Consider the following 17,803-nt stretch of genomic DNA (forward strand, 5'->3'; position numbering starts at 1 on the left):
AGATCTGTGCTTACAGCGCACATCTCAAACACTTAAAACAACAATGTATAAGCAGTAACGTGTAATTCCAGAAGCTTTCACTTAAGACACCTACAAACTTGCTGTGACAAACGTCTATAGCAAGCGAAAAGCAGAACTGCATGACAATGCTATGAACACTATACAAAGAGAATGACGCATCATTTATTAGACTTAAAAGATAAATAAGGGAAGAGGAGTAAAACGAGACATTAAAGGGACATAAAACACACATTTTTTCTTTTATGATTTAGAAATAAAATTCAATTTTAAACAACTTTATAATTGACTTATATTATCGAATTTGTTTCATTCTCTTCCTATCCTTTGCGGAAAAGCATATGTAGATAGGCTCAGTGGCTGCTGATTGGTGACTGCACATAGATGCCTTGTGTGATTGGCTCACCCATGTGCATTGCTATTTTTTCAACAACATATATCTAAAAATAAAGCAAATTAGATAATAGAAGTAAATTGGAATGTTGTTTAAAATTGTATTCTCTATCTGAATCATGAAAGAAAAATTTGGGGTTTAATGTCCCTTTAAAGTCAAAATTAAAGGGATAGACAGCTCAAAAATGTGCATGGGAGCGTTCCAATGTGAAATAGAAGCATTTCTGCAATATGCTTATAAATCCTTCTAGTAAACATGATTTCTGCTTTTCTGCTGCATACACACATATGCTGTTAGGGCCTGTGCACCTTTATTCAAACACCGCACCCGCTCAGAGAGTCAGTGGTGACGTCTATGACACAATTTACATCTTCACAGAAGCAATACACAACATCCTTAGCTCTCTGAGCTTGAATACTCGTGCACAGGCCCTCACAGGATATGTGCATATGCCGCAGAAAAACAGTAATTACTTTTACTAGAAGCATGTTTGCTAAAGTGTTAAGTATGCACTGTGCACCAGCATTTTAAATGCGGCATTTGCTCAAAAAAACCTATGGTGCTTGTACCATCTGGTAATGACTCAATTTGTTAATTGCTGACAGGATACAAGCCCCACTGGTGTTCTGAGCAGCTGCAAAATTGTCAACACTAAAACAGTGATAACTTTTACTAGAAGCATTTTTGCCAATACATATAAAATGCAAATTTGTTTCTATTCAGAGATGTAATTCATCTATTTGCATTTAAATTGTGACCGTAATGCTCCCAGCAGTGCACTGCAGCTCCTGGGGCCGATTTATGGAGCTTGATGCCCCTTGTTTCCGGCGAGCCTTCAGGTCTAAAGACCGCTGCTCCATAACCTGTCCGCCTGCTCTGAGGCCGCGGACAGAAATCAACCCAATCGAATACGATCGGGTTGATTGACACTCCCTGCTAGTAGCCCATTGGCTGCCAATCTGCAGGGGGCGGTATTGCACAAGCAGTTCACAAGAACTGCTGGTGCAATGATAAATGCTGACAGCGTATGGTCGGCATTTATCGGTGTGCGGCGGACATAATACGCTACATCGTATCATGTCCGCTCGCACTATGATAAGTATACCCCCTTGAGCGTACCTAGGTTTTTATTTTCAACAAATGATACCAAGAGAACAAAACAAATGAGGTAATAGAAGGAAACTGGAAAGTTGTTTAAAACTGCACTGTATCTGAATCGTGAAAGTTTGACTTTACGGTCCCTTTTAAGGGTTGCATATAAATGTATAGATATTAAACACATAAATAGTAATATATATTTTCTAAAATGTCCAGTGGCACAGGGCCAGTTTTAGGAAAGATTGCCGAGTGACCTCTATGTGCTGTTTTCCTCTCAGTTTCAGAAATCTCTAAAAGCACACATTTTAGTTCAGCTTTTTCCTGGGGCCAAATAATCTATGTAAGAATTGGAGCAAAGGGCCATATGTGGCCCTCAGACAGCCATTTGGCCATCCCTGATATAAAACATTAATCCCCCTTCAAATGGGGACTATGTATGTGTGTGTATAATCTACATCTGATTTTAAAGTATAATTATTATTATTCTTTATTTATAAAGCGCCAACATATTACGCAGCGCAGTAACATTAAGTATATATTATAAGTGATATCCAAATCAATATAACATAGTTTTCCTCCCTTGTTAAAACTATTGTAGCAAAATAATTCAGGTCTATTTTTTACTAAGTGTTTAATTTCATCCTATCACATCATTTATTACATTATTGCCCCAGACTTTCTTGTTTATCGTTTGTTCACAATAACTTGTGTTCTTGGTTTTCAAGAGATAATAAATTCTGTTTTATAGAATTTATTGCACTTGGAGAGCTCTGCTTTATTTTCTTCTTGTGATAGATCTGCAGATAGCTGGATTCGGCTCACCGTAGGGGATGGATGCTCTACGACTGAACATTAAAAAAAAAATGTTTAAAAATGCAGAGGAATTATTGTAATATCTTGGATCTGCTTAACATACGATTTGTTTCAGTTGTTTCTTTATTATTAGAAGAAACTAATTTTATTCAAGTATATGGTTTTAATTCATATTATTATTATAAAATACTTGCATCACATGCATTGTTTAAACAGGGATTGAATTCGATAATTATATAATAAAAATAATAAGAACTGGGCATAGCATAATATTCGTGCAATAGTTCAGTGACACCTTACCTTCAATTATATTCTAACTGGAGCAATCAATACAGTCTGACATATATAAACAACTGTTATCCAAGGTGCCGTTAGATCTGCTAATGCAGGGTCCATTATGTCACCCAAACCAAAGGGGTACTCTTATTGAAAATGGGGCTATTTAAAGGGACTCTCAAGTCAAAATTAAACTTTCATGATTCAGATAGAGCATGCAGTTTTAAACAATTGTCCAATTTACTTCCATTAACAAAATGTGCACAGTCTTTTTATATTTACACTTTTTGAGTCACCAGCTCCTACTGAGCATGTGCAAGAATTTATAGACTATACGTATATGCATTTGTAATTGTCTGAATCCAGATTAAGGGGTAGATTTATCAAACCCCAGGCGGACATGATTTGCTATTGGTGAAATGCTTGTGCAATGCCGCCCCCCCCCCCCACACACACACACATTCACATCTGATCGGGATGATTGCAGTCCGCCACCTAAGAGGTGGCAGATGAGTTATGGAGGTGACGGATGAGACCGCTGCTTCTTAACTTAGGTTTCCGGCGAGCCAGAAACATCGGGCGGAGCACTCAGCATCCGCTGCTTAATAAATCTCCCCCCTAGAGATATGAAAACCAAAAATGTTCTTTTTTGTAATTCAGACATAGTTTTAAAAAAAGTGTCCAATTTACTTCTATTATCACATTTACTTCGTTCACCTTGTATTCTTTGTTGAAGAGATACCTAGGTGTGCATCTGGAGCACTGCATGACAAGAAACAGTGCTGACATCTAGTGCTCTTGCAAAACTGCTGCCATATAGTGTTCCCGACACGTGCACGCTCCTGAGCTTTTGTCCCTGCTTTTAAACAAAAGATACCTAGAGAACGAAAAAATAATTTGAAAAAAGTACATTAGAAAGTGGCTTAAAATTACATGCTCTAGCTGAACCATGAAAGAAACATTTTATGTTTAATGTTTCAAGTCGGGTCATAACAATGTTGCTCACACATGTGCTCAGAAGAAGATACAGATAAAGTACTTTAAGCATTGACAAGTTTGTCTATCTATCATCTATCCATCCGTTTATCTACACATGCTACTAGCCCAATAAGAGCACTAACAGTTACGCACAAGCGAACATGAGTTTATCACGGGTGTTTGCGCACGTCTTTAGACATGTATATATCTCTATGCTAAAGCCCTTTGCCTGCCTTTTTTTTCCCTAACACCAGAGACCTCGTATCTTTGAGCCCTTATAACTTTTTTGTGCAATAAATTTATCAGATGTGATGTTTTTTATGACACTTTTTTGTTTCACAAAACAGTTAACCAGATCTCTGAATAAGCACTATATTCACTTAAATTGCGCTCCAGCAATTGTGTTTTCTTTCAACTTGTAATACAAGCGATAAACCCGACACACTCAACATCCACTCGTAGTCGGGCCCAAAATAGGGTGAAAAATTCCCTCTAAAGCCAGAGACTGCATCACAATATGTGTAGTATTTAAATGCTTGGGATATTTCTATGATTAATTTGCTTTTATTATGTCTAAAAACGAATTTTGTATTCTCTCTTTTCCCAGGCGCCCTTAGAAGACAGGATTAACGGAATCCTCTTGGGATACCGAATTCAGTATCGTGAGCTGGCGTATGATTGGCTGAGGAGTTTCACTGTACGGAGCATCAGCAACCCTAGTTCTAAATGGGCCGAACTGACCTGTGAGTGAGATCCATTTACCCTACACTGCCATATACACAGAGCTGGTACAGTACAGAAACAGCTTCATTTATATCTGACCTGATGCTAAGAATAATGAATATAGTACACATTAATTCATGTGGTGAATGGCAGCAAAATATTCAGCATTAGTTTTCAGAGGAGCCATAAGTAAACTTTCACGATTTAGATAGACCCTTTCCAACTGAGTTCTTTTATAAAGTCTTCCTTATTTTACCTGGGATCCTTTGTTAAAAATGAACTATACCATGAGATAGGCTCAGTGTGTGTCGAACACTATGTGCTAGATTACAAGTGGCTCAGGGTGTGTTATATTTTACGTGGTATGGTATGAGATGGCTAAAACTTTTTACCAAAGCATCTCGAGACAGCCAAAACCGTTTTTAGCGTGCCCTATACTTGTATTGGATAGCACACGAAGCGCAATTAGTTTTGCTCAAGCACTCTCCAAAATACCACTGTAAAATGTAGCAATATTTACGTCCTGAAGTAAACCAATTGCCGGTTTCAAATAATTTTACATAATTTTAGAAAGAACAATTTTAAATGTCCTTACACTTAATCACAAAGAAACTAAACATGTTGATGTCACTATTTTTTTTTTTTTTTTAATACAAATGATATAGTTGAAAAGTGTGATTTGATCTTGTAATAGAACAAAACCTGGGTGTTCTTTACACTATGAGAGAGGTAAAGTAACCAAAATCCCGTGCTGACATTTATTATATAATAGAAAGATGTAGTAGACATTTAAATAATAATAGAGAAAGATAGAAAGAAAAACAAACAATTCACTGATATATAGTTTTCGGCTATACACAACCAGTAGAAGGACCTTGAAAAACATTCTTACCTTAAAGGGCCATTGATTTTAAAAGTAAGCTGAGCGTATACAGACCTAGCATACAGTGAATAAAATGAGATCAGTACAAAGTGCATGTGCCTAGTGCAGATCTATGAACTTACCTGTATGCTTATTGGTACAGGTACAAATCTCCAAATCCGGAATTCCAAAATCCAAACTTATTCTACAATCCAAACTTTTTAATTAATTTTTTTTTTTTTTTTTTTTTTTTTTTTTAAATATATTTTTTATTGAGGTTTTGCATATTAAACATAAAACATAATACGCCTTTTTGATCAGAGAAAAAGATACAGACAAAACTAAGTATAACATTTCAACAGTTATATAAAACATTAATGGTAGGCTAATGAAACCTCGATTTTTCAATAAACTAGCAAAGATGACTGGCCAATTAGAGATATAGTTTTAGGCCCAATGGACCAGAATTGTAGAATAAATAACTGATGGTCCAGTAAGCAGCTCCTTAGGGGCTGCAAGAAAAGAGACAATGTGTATATAGTAAGAGGGGGGGGGGGGATATCCAGCGGGTAAGCACCGCTCTGCATACGAGGGAAAGGGAGGAGGGCGGAGCCATATACATATAAACATATATAGGTCAACTAAGGGACATGGGGGGTAACTCTCCAGTTTTTTACCTGTATGAAAAAGTAACACTACTAATCATATGGAGTTTGGCAAGCTAACACACACGTGGACATGAAAACTATATCAGTTGAATACCATTTCTTAACCATCAGTTGAATACCATTTCTTAAAATCTAAACTTAACCTGTTAGAGAAACCCTGTCACATAACCCTTCAAGTGTACTCACATGGAGCAAATGTAGCCTTCTTATAGGGCTGTAGAGGTAAGTGTATAGCTTAGTCTTCTACTGTGAACAATTGGGCGTTGCTATATGTCAAACATAGATATCAAGCCTATTTGTTAAGACTGAGATCCTGTCTGGGCTCGTGTGATAGTGCTATTATAGCCTTAGCTCGTAGTAAGGAAATTAAGAGGCATAAACAATAAAGAATCTGGTACTAAAGTAGTTGCAGTACCCATAAAAGATAGCTTAGACGTCATGTCAATACGTAGGAAGTTTAAGAGTAGTGGCCACTGATACCTTTGCGTATACATTAAAATTATTTTTAAGATATTGCAGCAATGTATGGGCTTATAAGTGCCCGGCTGAAACTTGGCAGTCTCAGATTGTAGGATAAGTGGGCATCAAACCTGTGTTTGCAAATATATATATTAGAGGAAGTGCTTACCTATAATATTCACTAACTAAGATTACTAATAATAATATTATATTAAGACATTTCATGTAGTGTGACAGTATAAGAAAAAACAGTCTGCTCTTGTTTAGCAATATATGAAAAGCCCCATGAGTATTCTAGTGGTTTAGCAGTTTGATAATTTTGCAAGTGCATATGAGGGCGAGGAGCTATACATATACTATAAAGATGATAGGGGCTATAGAAATCTGTTCCATGGCTATATTATTCAAATGGATAAACAAAAGACTCTGGTACAGCAGCTTGTAGTAATCTTAACTTATATACCTAGGGGGTACCAGGGGTTACAGATAAACGTATTTATGACGTGAGGAAAGGAGATGAGAAATAATCAGTTATCGCTGCTTTGACATGAGAAGCACAAACAACATCCAAATGCAAGTTATAAACATATGTAAGTATGTTAATGTTACCAAACAGTGGGGCTGCCATTCATATATAGACATTCGACTTTCACATTGTAGCTGAGCTAAATAAACATACCCCATAGCTGTTATGTCACAATTACAAAGCTACAGCAACTTATTTCATGAGAGGCTCTAAGGAAAAAAACTCTAGGGTTAATACACACAACTGGAACAAGATCAGATAATAGTTAACTATAAGACCATACCTTCCTATATCTGAATATAATAGCATTTTTAGCACATTAAGAAGGAAGATAGTTAATATAGGTGGCACTCCTTATCTAGACCATGCAGTTAAAGCTCACATTAGTGAGCAAATATATTGTAATAGAAAGCACTCTGGTATTTAGTACATTAAAGAGTATGTGCAATAAAGAAACTGATAAATAGCATAACAGGGTGAGCCATACATCGGTATTTGAGGGGGTATGAGCAATTCCAATCTTATCTAAACACATAACAACCGCCTTCATGAAGGATTGCCTTACGTAAGGTAATGCCAGAGTCACACAGAATACAGGCTAAAACTTGGGAATAGTAGATAGAGGCTTATATTTGTAAATAATAATAAAATTAATATTAATACTAATTAGCCCCAGTTCCAAAGACATCAAGTATATATCAGGAGCAACCAAAAAAAAAACAGTTTATGATGAAGGGACACTCATAGTTACTTGTGAAGACTGTCTTTTACCCAATGCCTGCAGCCATGATGACTCCATTTCTTGCTGATTGCGCTGCGGTAAAGGGACTGCATAGCCAGATAAAAATGTTTTTCCGTCCAGGGATCAGGCTATTAATTCGAGTATGGTAAATGTAGGCCAGCATTAGGAGGTCAGATTTCTTATAGCAGCTTGCAGGATCCGCCGCTCCGGTATCATGAACAGCCGACTCTTCATCATGTGGCACTAGACCTGGGCCCAAGTTCCATCTCTCCACCGGCGGTTGCGGATCGCTGAGCTGTGGTAACTGTTTAGGAAGAAGCTGGAAGATGTTCCTGGGAAGCAGTTTTGCATAATATTTATATGAGAAAACAGTGATCCGCCGAGTTGCAGCCTTCGCCGCCAAAAATCTAGATGCACCATGTGGGTGAGATGTCATGCAGATCTGTGATGCAGTCATTTTCCGCTCTGTAGGGATAGTTTCATCAGCTGTCTTATCTGGCAAGAAGTGTTGCAGGGATAGTGCTTTGGGTTTTACCGGTGTCAGATTCTGATAGTGAGTATCCAGCTCTGATAATAACCCTTTTGCTTCAATCAGGGAGGACTTACCACATTCGTCAGGGTCTAAAGTAGTCGCCATCTTGGGCGTAAGGCTGCTCTCCATAACCTGCTGATCCCTGAGTATGAGCGTTAGATCAGAAAAGTTGTGATCCATTTTCTCCTCTAATTTGTCCAGTAGGGCTTTAATTTGCCTGTAGTGAACTTCCATATTGAGCTGGTTATCAGAGAATTCTGGATACATTAGGCTGCTTAGATCCTGATGTGCAGTTATTTATCAGGGTTGGTAGTTCTGCCTGCTTTAATCTTATTCTTTCCTGAAGATTTCAGGCTCTTTAATGAGCCAGAGACTTCCGAGGTAGGCCGAAGCCTGGGATTTTCCTGAAAATCCTCTGGAACTCCTTTCTGGGTAGATCGAAATTTGTCTCAAACTCAGCCAAATTTCAGCCAATGGTCCCCTGTAGTGAGTAAATACTGCTCCAAAGTTTTTTTCTTGGAATCAGCTCCTAAATCATGCTTTTTAGGGCTAATAAATGACAGGTTCTAACTAGAGCTCTGATAAATTGTGACTGTCTAGGCTGCTGGCTAGCTCCGCCCCCCCTTTTTAATTAATTTAAAAAATTTTTATCAAAAATTACTATTTCTCCCTGCCTATAAGTCACAATCTTCTCTGTCTGTGTCTTTGGTTCAATTTTTATGTTCTAAAATGCAAATCATAGTTTTTAAAACAACTAAACCTTTCTGATTACAGCACTGTGCTATCTTTCTTTTTGTTTACACTTTGTTTTATCTCCTCTCCAAACTGTCTTATTTTAAAGATGAAAATATTCCGAAATCCAAACCTTTTCCATTCCCAAGCAGTTTGGATAAAGGGCTTTCTACCTGTATTGTATTGCTGTATAACCCCAGTATACTATTGACTTTTATGTCAAACACACCAGGGGATGGGCATAACATAGACCTAATATGAAGTCCTGGTAACACTACCATGAGAATGATACTAAGGGGCCGATTTATCCTCTGGCAGACATGATCCGCTGTATTGATCATGTCCGCCAGACATCGATAAAATCCGACAGCATACGCTGTCAGCATTTATCATTACACAAGGATTTCTGGTGAACTGCTTCTGCAATGCTGCCCCCTGCAGATTCACGGCCAATCGCCCGCTAGCTGGGGGTGTCAATCAACCCGATCGTATGAGATCGGGCGGATTGATATCTGCAGCCCAAGGCGGCGGACGAGTTAAGGAGCAGCAATCATAAGACCGATGCTTCTTAACTCCTGAAGGCTCGCACAGAAGCAGGGTTATACGGCCCCATTCGGGACATGATAAATCGGCCCCATCGTCTACGGATTTGGCATAACTGAAAACACTACAGACACTTACAGAATGTCAAGGTTGCTCGCAGATTCTGAAGTATTAATCTCATCCTGCTGCAGAGCTGTATTTTTACCTTTAAACTAGTAACCAGTTGTGTTTATTAATAGGTGAACTGAGCGCACACAATGTTTTAACTTTACCTAGAAGCCATGCACACCAGCAAGGTATTCTATTCTAAACAGCTCAGGGATTTTGATAAAGAAGAAGTGCAAAAATCATGAGAAAATGACTTTATGAATTTGAATAGCGCTGGAGAAATCTGTCAATACAAAGCATTGGTGAAGTTAACAGAGCAATAACTGGGCTTCTATATGGTTTTCAAATTGATTGGGATAGAAAACAACACAAAAGCTGTGTGGTTTACTTTATATGTTCTAATGGAATGGGATATAGAATGGGTTAGGTGGTTACATAATGGTATAGGCTCCCTTGTCTGCCTGACTTACAAGTGTATTCTCAGCTAACCTTGTCCTTATAACTAATATTACAGCTGCATATAATAATCTATTAAACAAGGAAGCTAAGACGAATATCCTACTGTAGGCCTCATCTCCTTATTATTACTGTGACAATCCTAAAATAAAGTGTTAACGTTTCTGCAGTGCGCTTACGTGAGCTCCTGGGTGTGCTGCTCTGCTAATTATTAATATGCTTTGCATGTATAATATTTATATGTGATGTCTGGTACCGGCTTGTTATTACAAATAGAATATCTTCTCACATTCATATGCACAGAGTAAAGATGTCTTTTACTCTGCTTAGCCCCAGGTGACAAATAGATGTGCTCTTTAAAACTCACAAACTGGTCTCTCCTTTATGGACCTCACCAAGTTCTTTAGCCTTACAGGTTTCTATGTTATTCTATGCAGCCCAATTGTAATAAATGGATAAAGTGAACTTTAATGAATCGGCTGAATAAAATAAAAACAGGAACTGGGGAGGCCTGTGACTATGGGGACATTGTAGATATATCTTAGTGAATTTACCATATGGTCTCAGTCTGTTCAGTATCTAGATTCACTAAAGCATCTATAGCTTCACCATATACCGTGTTACTCTATTCAACTGAGCCACTAAATCTCACTTATCAGCTGGCTATAAAAAAGTGAGGTTTAGTGAATCTGGGCAGCTATCTACTGCATCAGGTTAAAGCTGAAGATAACTGCATAAATAAACAGATTGGGAGACAATTGTCACATACCCAGGTATGCTCACTGGCTGGATATTAGCCTGATGCCTCTCTTTATAAAAATATATTACCTGAAAACCTTTATGATTCTGCCAAAGACTTTTGTGCAGTACTAGATATGGTAATGATGCTTTATACAGATGATCATACATACAAATATAATCTGTAATCATATAAACTGCTAGTTTGAGGCAGTGCCAGATGGTGTTGACTGCTTGTTGCTTATGCTTGTCTGTTTTTCATGCTTTGTGTACTAACAAACCCTCACTGCTCTCACCCTTCCCCAACACCCAACCGTCTAGCTGCCTACATGATCCGGAACTTGAGTGAGCCGTCCCTCACCCAGTACGAGCTGGATAGTAAGTGTACAAACCTAGAATGCACTGCTTGGGTGCTATCATTTATATAAACAGTGTTGTAGCATGCATAAGAAAGATTGTACAGCATTATTTAGCAACATAGGCATAACTGCTATCGCTGCGGGGGTACAGCCATTGCCATTCCCACAGTTTCATCTGAACCCTATAAATATAGATAAACATAATGATAGCTATAGATAGTTGATTGATTAGTTAAAGGGACACTGAACCCAATTTTTTTTCTTTCATGATTCAGATAGAGCATTCAAATTTAAGAAACTTTCTAATTTACTCCTATTATCAATTTTTCTTCGTTCTCTTGCTTTCTTTATTTGAAAAAGAAGACATCTAAGCGAATTTTTTGGTTCAGAACCATGGAAAGCACTTGCTTATTGGTGGGTGAATTTATCCACCAATCAGCAAGAACAACATAGTGTGTTCACTAAAAAATGGGCCGGCATCTAAATGTATATTCTTGCATTTCAAATAAAGATACCAAGAGAATGAAGAAAATTTGATAATAGGAGTAAATTATAAAGTTGCTTAAAATTGCATGCTCTATCTGAATAACAAAAGAAAAAAAATTGGGTTCAGTGTCCCTTTAATAGTAGATTAATCCATAGATAGATAGATAGATAGATAGATAGATAGATAGATAGATAGATAGATAGATGCCAATGTATATAGAGGGGCAAATCAGTGTATTAATGGGGGTGCATAACCCTGGCCCCCAGTTGTAAATAGCTATATGAAATATGAGCTAACATTTTTGGCAGGTAGTGGGAAGCAGATTTCCTAGGGCATCTCATTATCTAAATATACTGTTGTTTTTCCCAGATTTCCGTGTGTCTCTGGTTTCACACTAACTTTATTTCTCTGCAGATCTGAACAAGCACAAACGCTATGAGATCCGGCTCAGCATGTATAATGCAGCGGGAGAGGGGCCGCCCAGTGTTCCTCAGGAGGTGTTTGTGGGGGAAGCAGGTGAGGTGCCAAATCAATATATTGCTATTTATTAAATGGGACATTGCGCTCAAAAATGATCATGCACCCGAAAGAGCACCATTTAAAGGGACAGTCTAGGCCAAAATAAACTTTCATTATTCAGATAGAGCATGTAATTTTAAACAATTTTCCAATTTACTTTTATCACCAATTTTGCTTTGTTCTCTTGGTATTCTTAGTTGAAAGCTTAACCTAGGAGGTTCATATGCTAATTTCTTAGACCTTGAAGGCCACCTTTTCAGAATGCATTTGAACAGTTTTTCTCCACTAGAGGGTGTTAGTTCACGTATTTCATATAGATAACACTGTGCTTGTGCACGTGAAGTTATCTGGGAGCAGGCACTGATTGGCTAGACTGCAAGTCTACGAAAAAAGCAGAAATGTTCCAGCTGGTGCAAAAACCTTTTATTGGGTAGACTGCAAGTCTGTCAAAAGAACTGAAATAAAGGGGCAGTTTGCAGAGGCTTAGATACAAGATAATCACAGAAGTTAAAGGTATATTTATATAACAGTGTTGGTTATGCAAAACTGGGGAATGGGTAATAAAGGGATAATCTATCTTTTAAAACAATACTGCATTATCAGTTGTATTCTTGGCGCCAATACTCATTGATAAGGTAATTTGCCACATCTTTACTGGTAGAAAGGGACATGCCTTACCTTCTGTTGGATGAAACAAAGAAAAAGATGGACTACGATATCCCTTTACAGTGCTTCAGTACAGTGATTAGAGATCAGGAGTATCCTGTACATGTACAGTAATGTTTATAATTAAATTTAAATGACAATAGATGGTATTGAATATTTATATTCAATACGGTCACTATGCAAGTTGTTAGCAAACAAAAAAAAGATTTACAACAGAGTTAAACCACTCAGATTCTAAAGTATAGGGCTGAACAAATCTCCTTTAAAAGAAAAAAATAGAAAAAAATAATTGAATATCTGTTCATATTACATTGTGCTAAAATGTTTACACTGCATTTTATAGAGAGCCGTAACAGTTACACATAGTTACTTCTTACTCCATAAATAATGTGATTGCTGCACCGTACAAGGTTACTAAAGGGTTAAAAAAAAAATCCTATACTTTTAAAGGGACATGAAACCCAGTTTATTTTCTCTTTTATGATTCAGATAGAGCATACAAGTTTAAACAACTTCCCAATTAAAGGGATACTAAACCCAATTATTATTTTTTTAAGCAACTTTCTAATTTACTCCTATTATCAATTTTCTTTCGTTCTCTTGGTATCTTTATTTGAAAAAGCAGGAATGAAAGCTTAGAAGCCGGTCCATTTTTGGTTCAGACCCTGAATAGCACTTGCTGATTGGTGGTTACATTTAGCCACCAATCAGCAAGTGCTACCCAGGTGCTGAACCTAAAATGTGCCGGCTCCTACGCTTACCTTTCTGCTTTCCAAATAAATGGCTAGATTACGAGTTTTGCGTTAGAGGCTATGCGGTGCTAACTAGCATTTTTTTCTCACTGCTAACTTACCTACAGCACTGGTATTATGAGTTTTCAGAAACCTGTAAACCCGTAAAAGGCAAGAAGTGAGCGTTGAGCAAAATTTTGCTCCAAATCTCACTCCAATACCAGCGCTGCTTAAGTTAGCGGTGAGCTGGTGTAACATGCTCGTGCACGATTTCCCCATAGGAATCAACGGGGAGAGCTCTACCTACACTTATTAACCCCTACTCTGCTGCCCCCAATGTCGCCGCCACCTACCTACACTTATTAACCCCTACTCTGCCGCCCCCAATGTCGCCACCTACCTACATTTATTAACCCCTAATCTGCCGCCCCCAACGTCGCCGCCACTATATTAAAGTTATTAACCCCTAAACCTAAGTCTAACCCTAAATCTAACACCCCCTAACTTAAATATAATTAAAAGAAATTGAAATAAATATTCCTATCATTAACTAAATTATTCCTATTTAAAACTAAATACTTACCTGTAAAATAAACCCTAAGCTAGCTACAATATAACTAATAGTTACATTGTAGCTAGCTTAGGTTTTATTATTATTTTACAGGCAAGTTTGTATTTATTTTAACTAGGTAGACTGGTTAGTAAATAGTTATTAACTATTTAATAACTACCTAGCTAAAATAAATACAAAAGTACCTGTAAAATAAAACCTAACCTAAGTTACAATTACACCTAACACTACACTATAATTAAATTAATTCCCTAAATTAAATACAATTAAATAAAATTAGCTAAAGTACCAAAAAAAACAAACACTAAATTACAGAAAATAATAAACAAATTACAAGATTTTTAAACTAATTAAACCTTATCTAATCCCCCTAACAAAATAAAAAAGCCCCCCAAAATAAAAAAAAGCCCTACCCTACACTAAATTACAAATAGCCCTTAAAAGGGCCTTTTGCAGGCATTGCCCCAAAGTAATCAGCTCTTTTACCTGTAAAGAAAATTACAAATCCCCCCCAACATTAAAACCCACCACCCACACAACCAACCATACTCTAAAACCCACCCAATACCCCCTTAAAAAAACACTAACCCCTTGAAGATCCCCTTACCGGGAGAAGTCTTCATCCAATCAGCCAATCGTAATTGAAGGGACGCCATCTTGGATGACGTCATTTAAAGGAACCTTCATTCAGTGTTAGCCGTTGGATGGCTTGAAGATGGACCCGCTCTGCGCTGGATGGATGAAGATAGAAGATGCCGTCTGGATGAAGACTTCTGCCCGTCTGGAGGACCACTTCGCCCGGGTTGGATGAAGACTTCTCCCGGCTTCGTTGAGGACTTCGGCCCGGTTAGATGAAGACTTCTCCCGGTAAGGTGATCTTCAAGGGGTTAGTGTTTTTTTTTTTTAAGGGGGTATTGGGTGGGTTTTAGAGTAGGGTTGGGTGTGTGGGTGGTGGGTTTTAATGTTGGGGGGGGGATTTGTAATTTATTTTACAGGTAAAAGAGCTGATTACTTTGGGGCAATGCCCCGCAAAAGGCCCTTTTAAGGGCTATTTGTAATTTAGTGTAGGGTAGGGCTTTTTTTTTATTTTGGGGGACTTTTTTATTTTGTTAGGGGGATTAGGTTAGGTGTAATTAGTTTAAAAATCTTGTAATTTGTTTATTATTTTCTGTAATTTAGTGGGGGGGGTTTGGTACTTTAGCTAATTTTATTTAATTGTATTTAATTGTATTTAATTTAGGGAATTAATTTAATTATAGTGTACTGTTAGGGGTAATTGTAACTTAGGTTAGGTTTTAATTTACAGGTACTTTTGTATTTATTTTAGCTAGGTAGTTATTAAATAGTTAATAACTATTTAGTAACTATTCTACCTAGTTAAAATAAATACAAACTTGCCTGTAAAATAAAAATAAACCCTAAGCTAGATACAATGTAACTATTAGTTATATTGTAGCTAGCTTAGGGTTTATTTTATAGGTAAGTATTTAGTTTTAAATAGGAATAATTTAGTTAATGATAGGAATATTTATTTCTATTTATTTTAATTATATTTAAGTTAGGGGGGTTAGGGTTAGACTTAGGTTTAGGGGTTAATAACTTTATTATAGTGGTGGCGACGTTGGGGGCTGCAGATTAGGGGTTAATAAATGTAGGTAGGTGTCGGCGATGTTAGGGACGGCAGATTAGGGGTTAATAATATTTAACTACTGTTTGCGAGGCGGGAGTGCGGCGGTTTAGGGGTTAATATATTTATTATAGTGGCGGTGATGTCCGGTTCGGCAGATTAGGGGTTAAAAAAATTTTAAAGTGTTTGCGATGCGGGAGGGCCTCGGTTTAGGGGTTAATAGGTAGTTTATGGGTGTTAGTGTAATTTTTAGCACTTTAGTTAAGAGTTTTATGCTACGGCGTTGTAGTGTAAAACTCTTAACTACTGACTTTAAAATGCGGTACCAGTGTTGACAGGAGAGGGTCTACCGCTCACTTTTTGGCCGACTCGTAATACTGGCGCTATGCAAGTCCCATTGAAAAAATAGGATACGCAATTTATATAAGTGGATTTGCGGTATTTCCAAGTCTGGCCAAAAAGTGAGCGGTAAGCCTGTACCTGCAAGACTCGTAATACCAGCGGGCGTTAAAAAGCAGCGTTAGGACCTCTTAACGCTGCTTTTTAAGCCTAACGCACAACTTGTAATCTAGCCGAAAGATACCAAGAGAACGAAGAAAAATGAATAGGAGTAAATTAGAAAGTTGCTTAAAATTGCATGCTCTATCTATTGAGTTTAGTATCCCTTTAACTTCTGTTATCAAATTTGCATAATTCTCTTTGCATCCTTTATTGAAAAAGCAGCAATGCACTACTGGAAGCTTGCTGAACACACCAGGTGAGCCAGTGACGAGAGACATATATCTACAGCCACCAATCAGCAGCTAGCTCCCAGTCGTACATTTGTGCTCCTGAGCTTACTTAGGAATGCTTTTTAACAAAGGATACCGGGACAATGAAGCAAATTAAATAGAAGTAAAAAGTTGTTAAAAATTGCATGCTCTGTCTGAATCATAAAACTAAAAAATGGAGTTTCATGTCCCTTTAAGCAGCTTTTTAAAGACAATTAGTTTTTAGCTTATTATGCTTACTCACCACTTGAAAAAGGCAATGCTGCCTCTGTTGCTTCCCATTGTAAAGTTTGCTCACATGAATTATGTGACTGGCTGTAAGCATATAAATATCTTTCACATTCCTTGTTTTTGGGTTAGACTCCCAGCTTGTCCATTTACTTCATTTGTTAAATACCTTCTCTATCCACAGTGCCCACGGCTCCACCCCAAAATGTAGCCATACAAAGTGCCACGGCTGTGCAGTTGGATGTGACCTGGGACCCTCCTCCCGTGGAGGCACAGAATGGTGACATTCAGGGTTACAAGGTAATGGTTTGTCCGCTCTTCCTACATACACATCAGAACAATCCTTCTAAACCTTTTTGTAGAGAAATGCTGTGTTGTGCCAGAGATTTGCAGAATGACCTGAGTGCTTTTAAAATAAATCCTATAGTTATATGTAAGCAATAGTGCAATAATAAAATAACACACACACACATACATATATATATATATACTGTACATACACACATATACATATACACACACACACACACACACATATATATATACACACACATATATACATACATATACACACACACACACACACACATATATATATATACACACACATATATATATATATATATATACATACACACACATATATATACACACATATATATACATACACACACATATATATATATATATACATACATATACACACACACACACATATATACACCCATATATATATATACATACACACATATATATATATATATATATATTTACAGGTGGTTTCTATATGATCTCTTTGTACTTATCCATTTTCTTAACTGGACACAAATGTGCAGAAATAGAATGCTAGTGTGTTATATGCAAGTCACAGTGAGCAATGAAATGCTCTAACTATGTGTGCAATCACAACCCTTAACAAAACCAAATTATGTATCTAGTAAAATTCCCATAAACTTTAATGGTGACATGTGTAGAAAAATCATTAGATACACTTTTCTAACGGATTGTGATCAACTAAAGTCAATTCCAGAGCAGCAATGCACTTCTGTGACCAAGCAGAATAGATCATGTGAGCCAATGACAAGAGGATTAGTGCAGCCACCAATTACCAGCAAGCTCCCAGTAGTGCATTGCTGCTCCTGACCCTATGTAGGTATGCTTTTTCAACTAAGGATACCT

The 17,803-nt window shown here is 37.3% G+C and overlaps 1 protein-coding gene across 1 annotated transcript in view; it reads left to right on the top strand.

Moving 5' to 3' along the window:
- The window catches only part of SDK2 (sidekick cell adhesion molecule 2), a 476,461-nt gene that overhangs the window by 412,269 nt on the left and 46,389 nt on the right, over window positions 1-17,803 (top strand). The window contains exons 34-36 of the mRNA XM_053721253.1: window positions 4,185-4,320; window positions 11,927-12,028; window positions 16,809-16,924. Of these exons, the coding sequence (XP_053577228.1) occupies window positions 4,185-4,320; window positions 11,927-12,028; window positions 16,809-16,924 (354 nt within the window). The remainder of the gene's footprint in view (window positions 1-4,184; window positions 4,321-11,926; window positions 12,029-16,808; window positions 16,925-17,803) is intronic.

The sequence above is a fragment of the Bombina bombina genome, chromosome 1 (assembly GCF_027579735.1).
Source record: "Bombina bombina isolate aBomBom1 chromosome 1, aBomBom1.pri, whole genome shotgun sequence".
Classification (NCBI taxonomy): domain Eukaryota; kingdom Metazoa; phylum Chordata; class Amphibia; order Anura; family Bombinatoridae; genus Bombina; species Bombina bombina.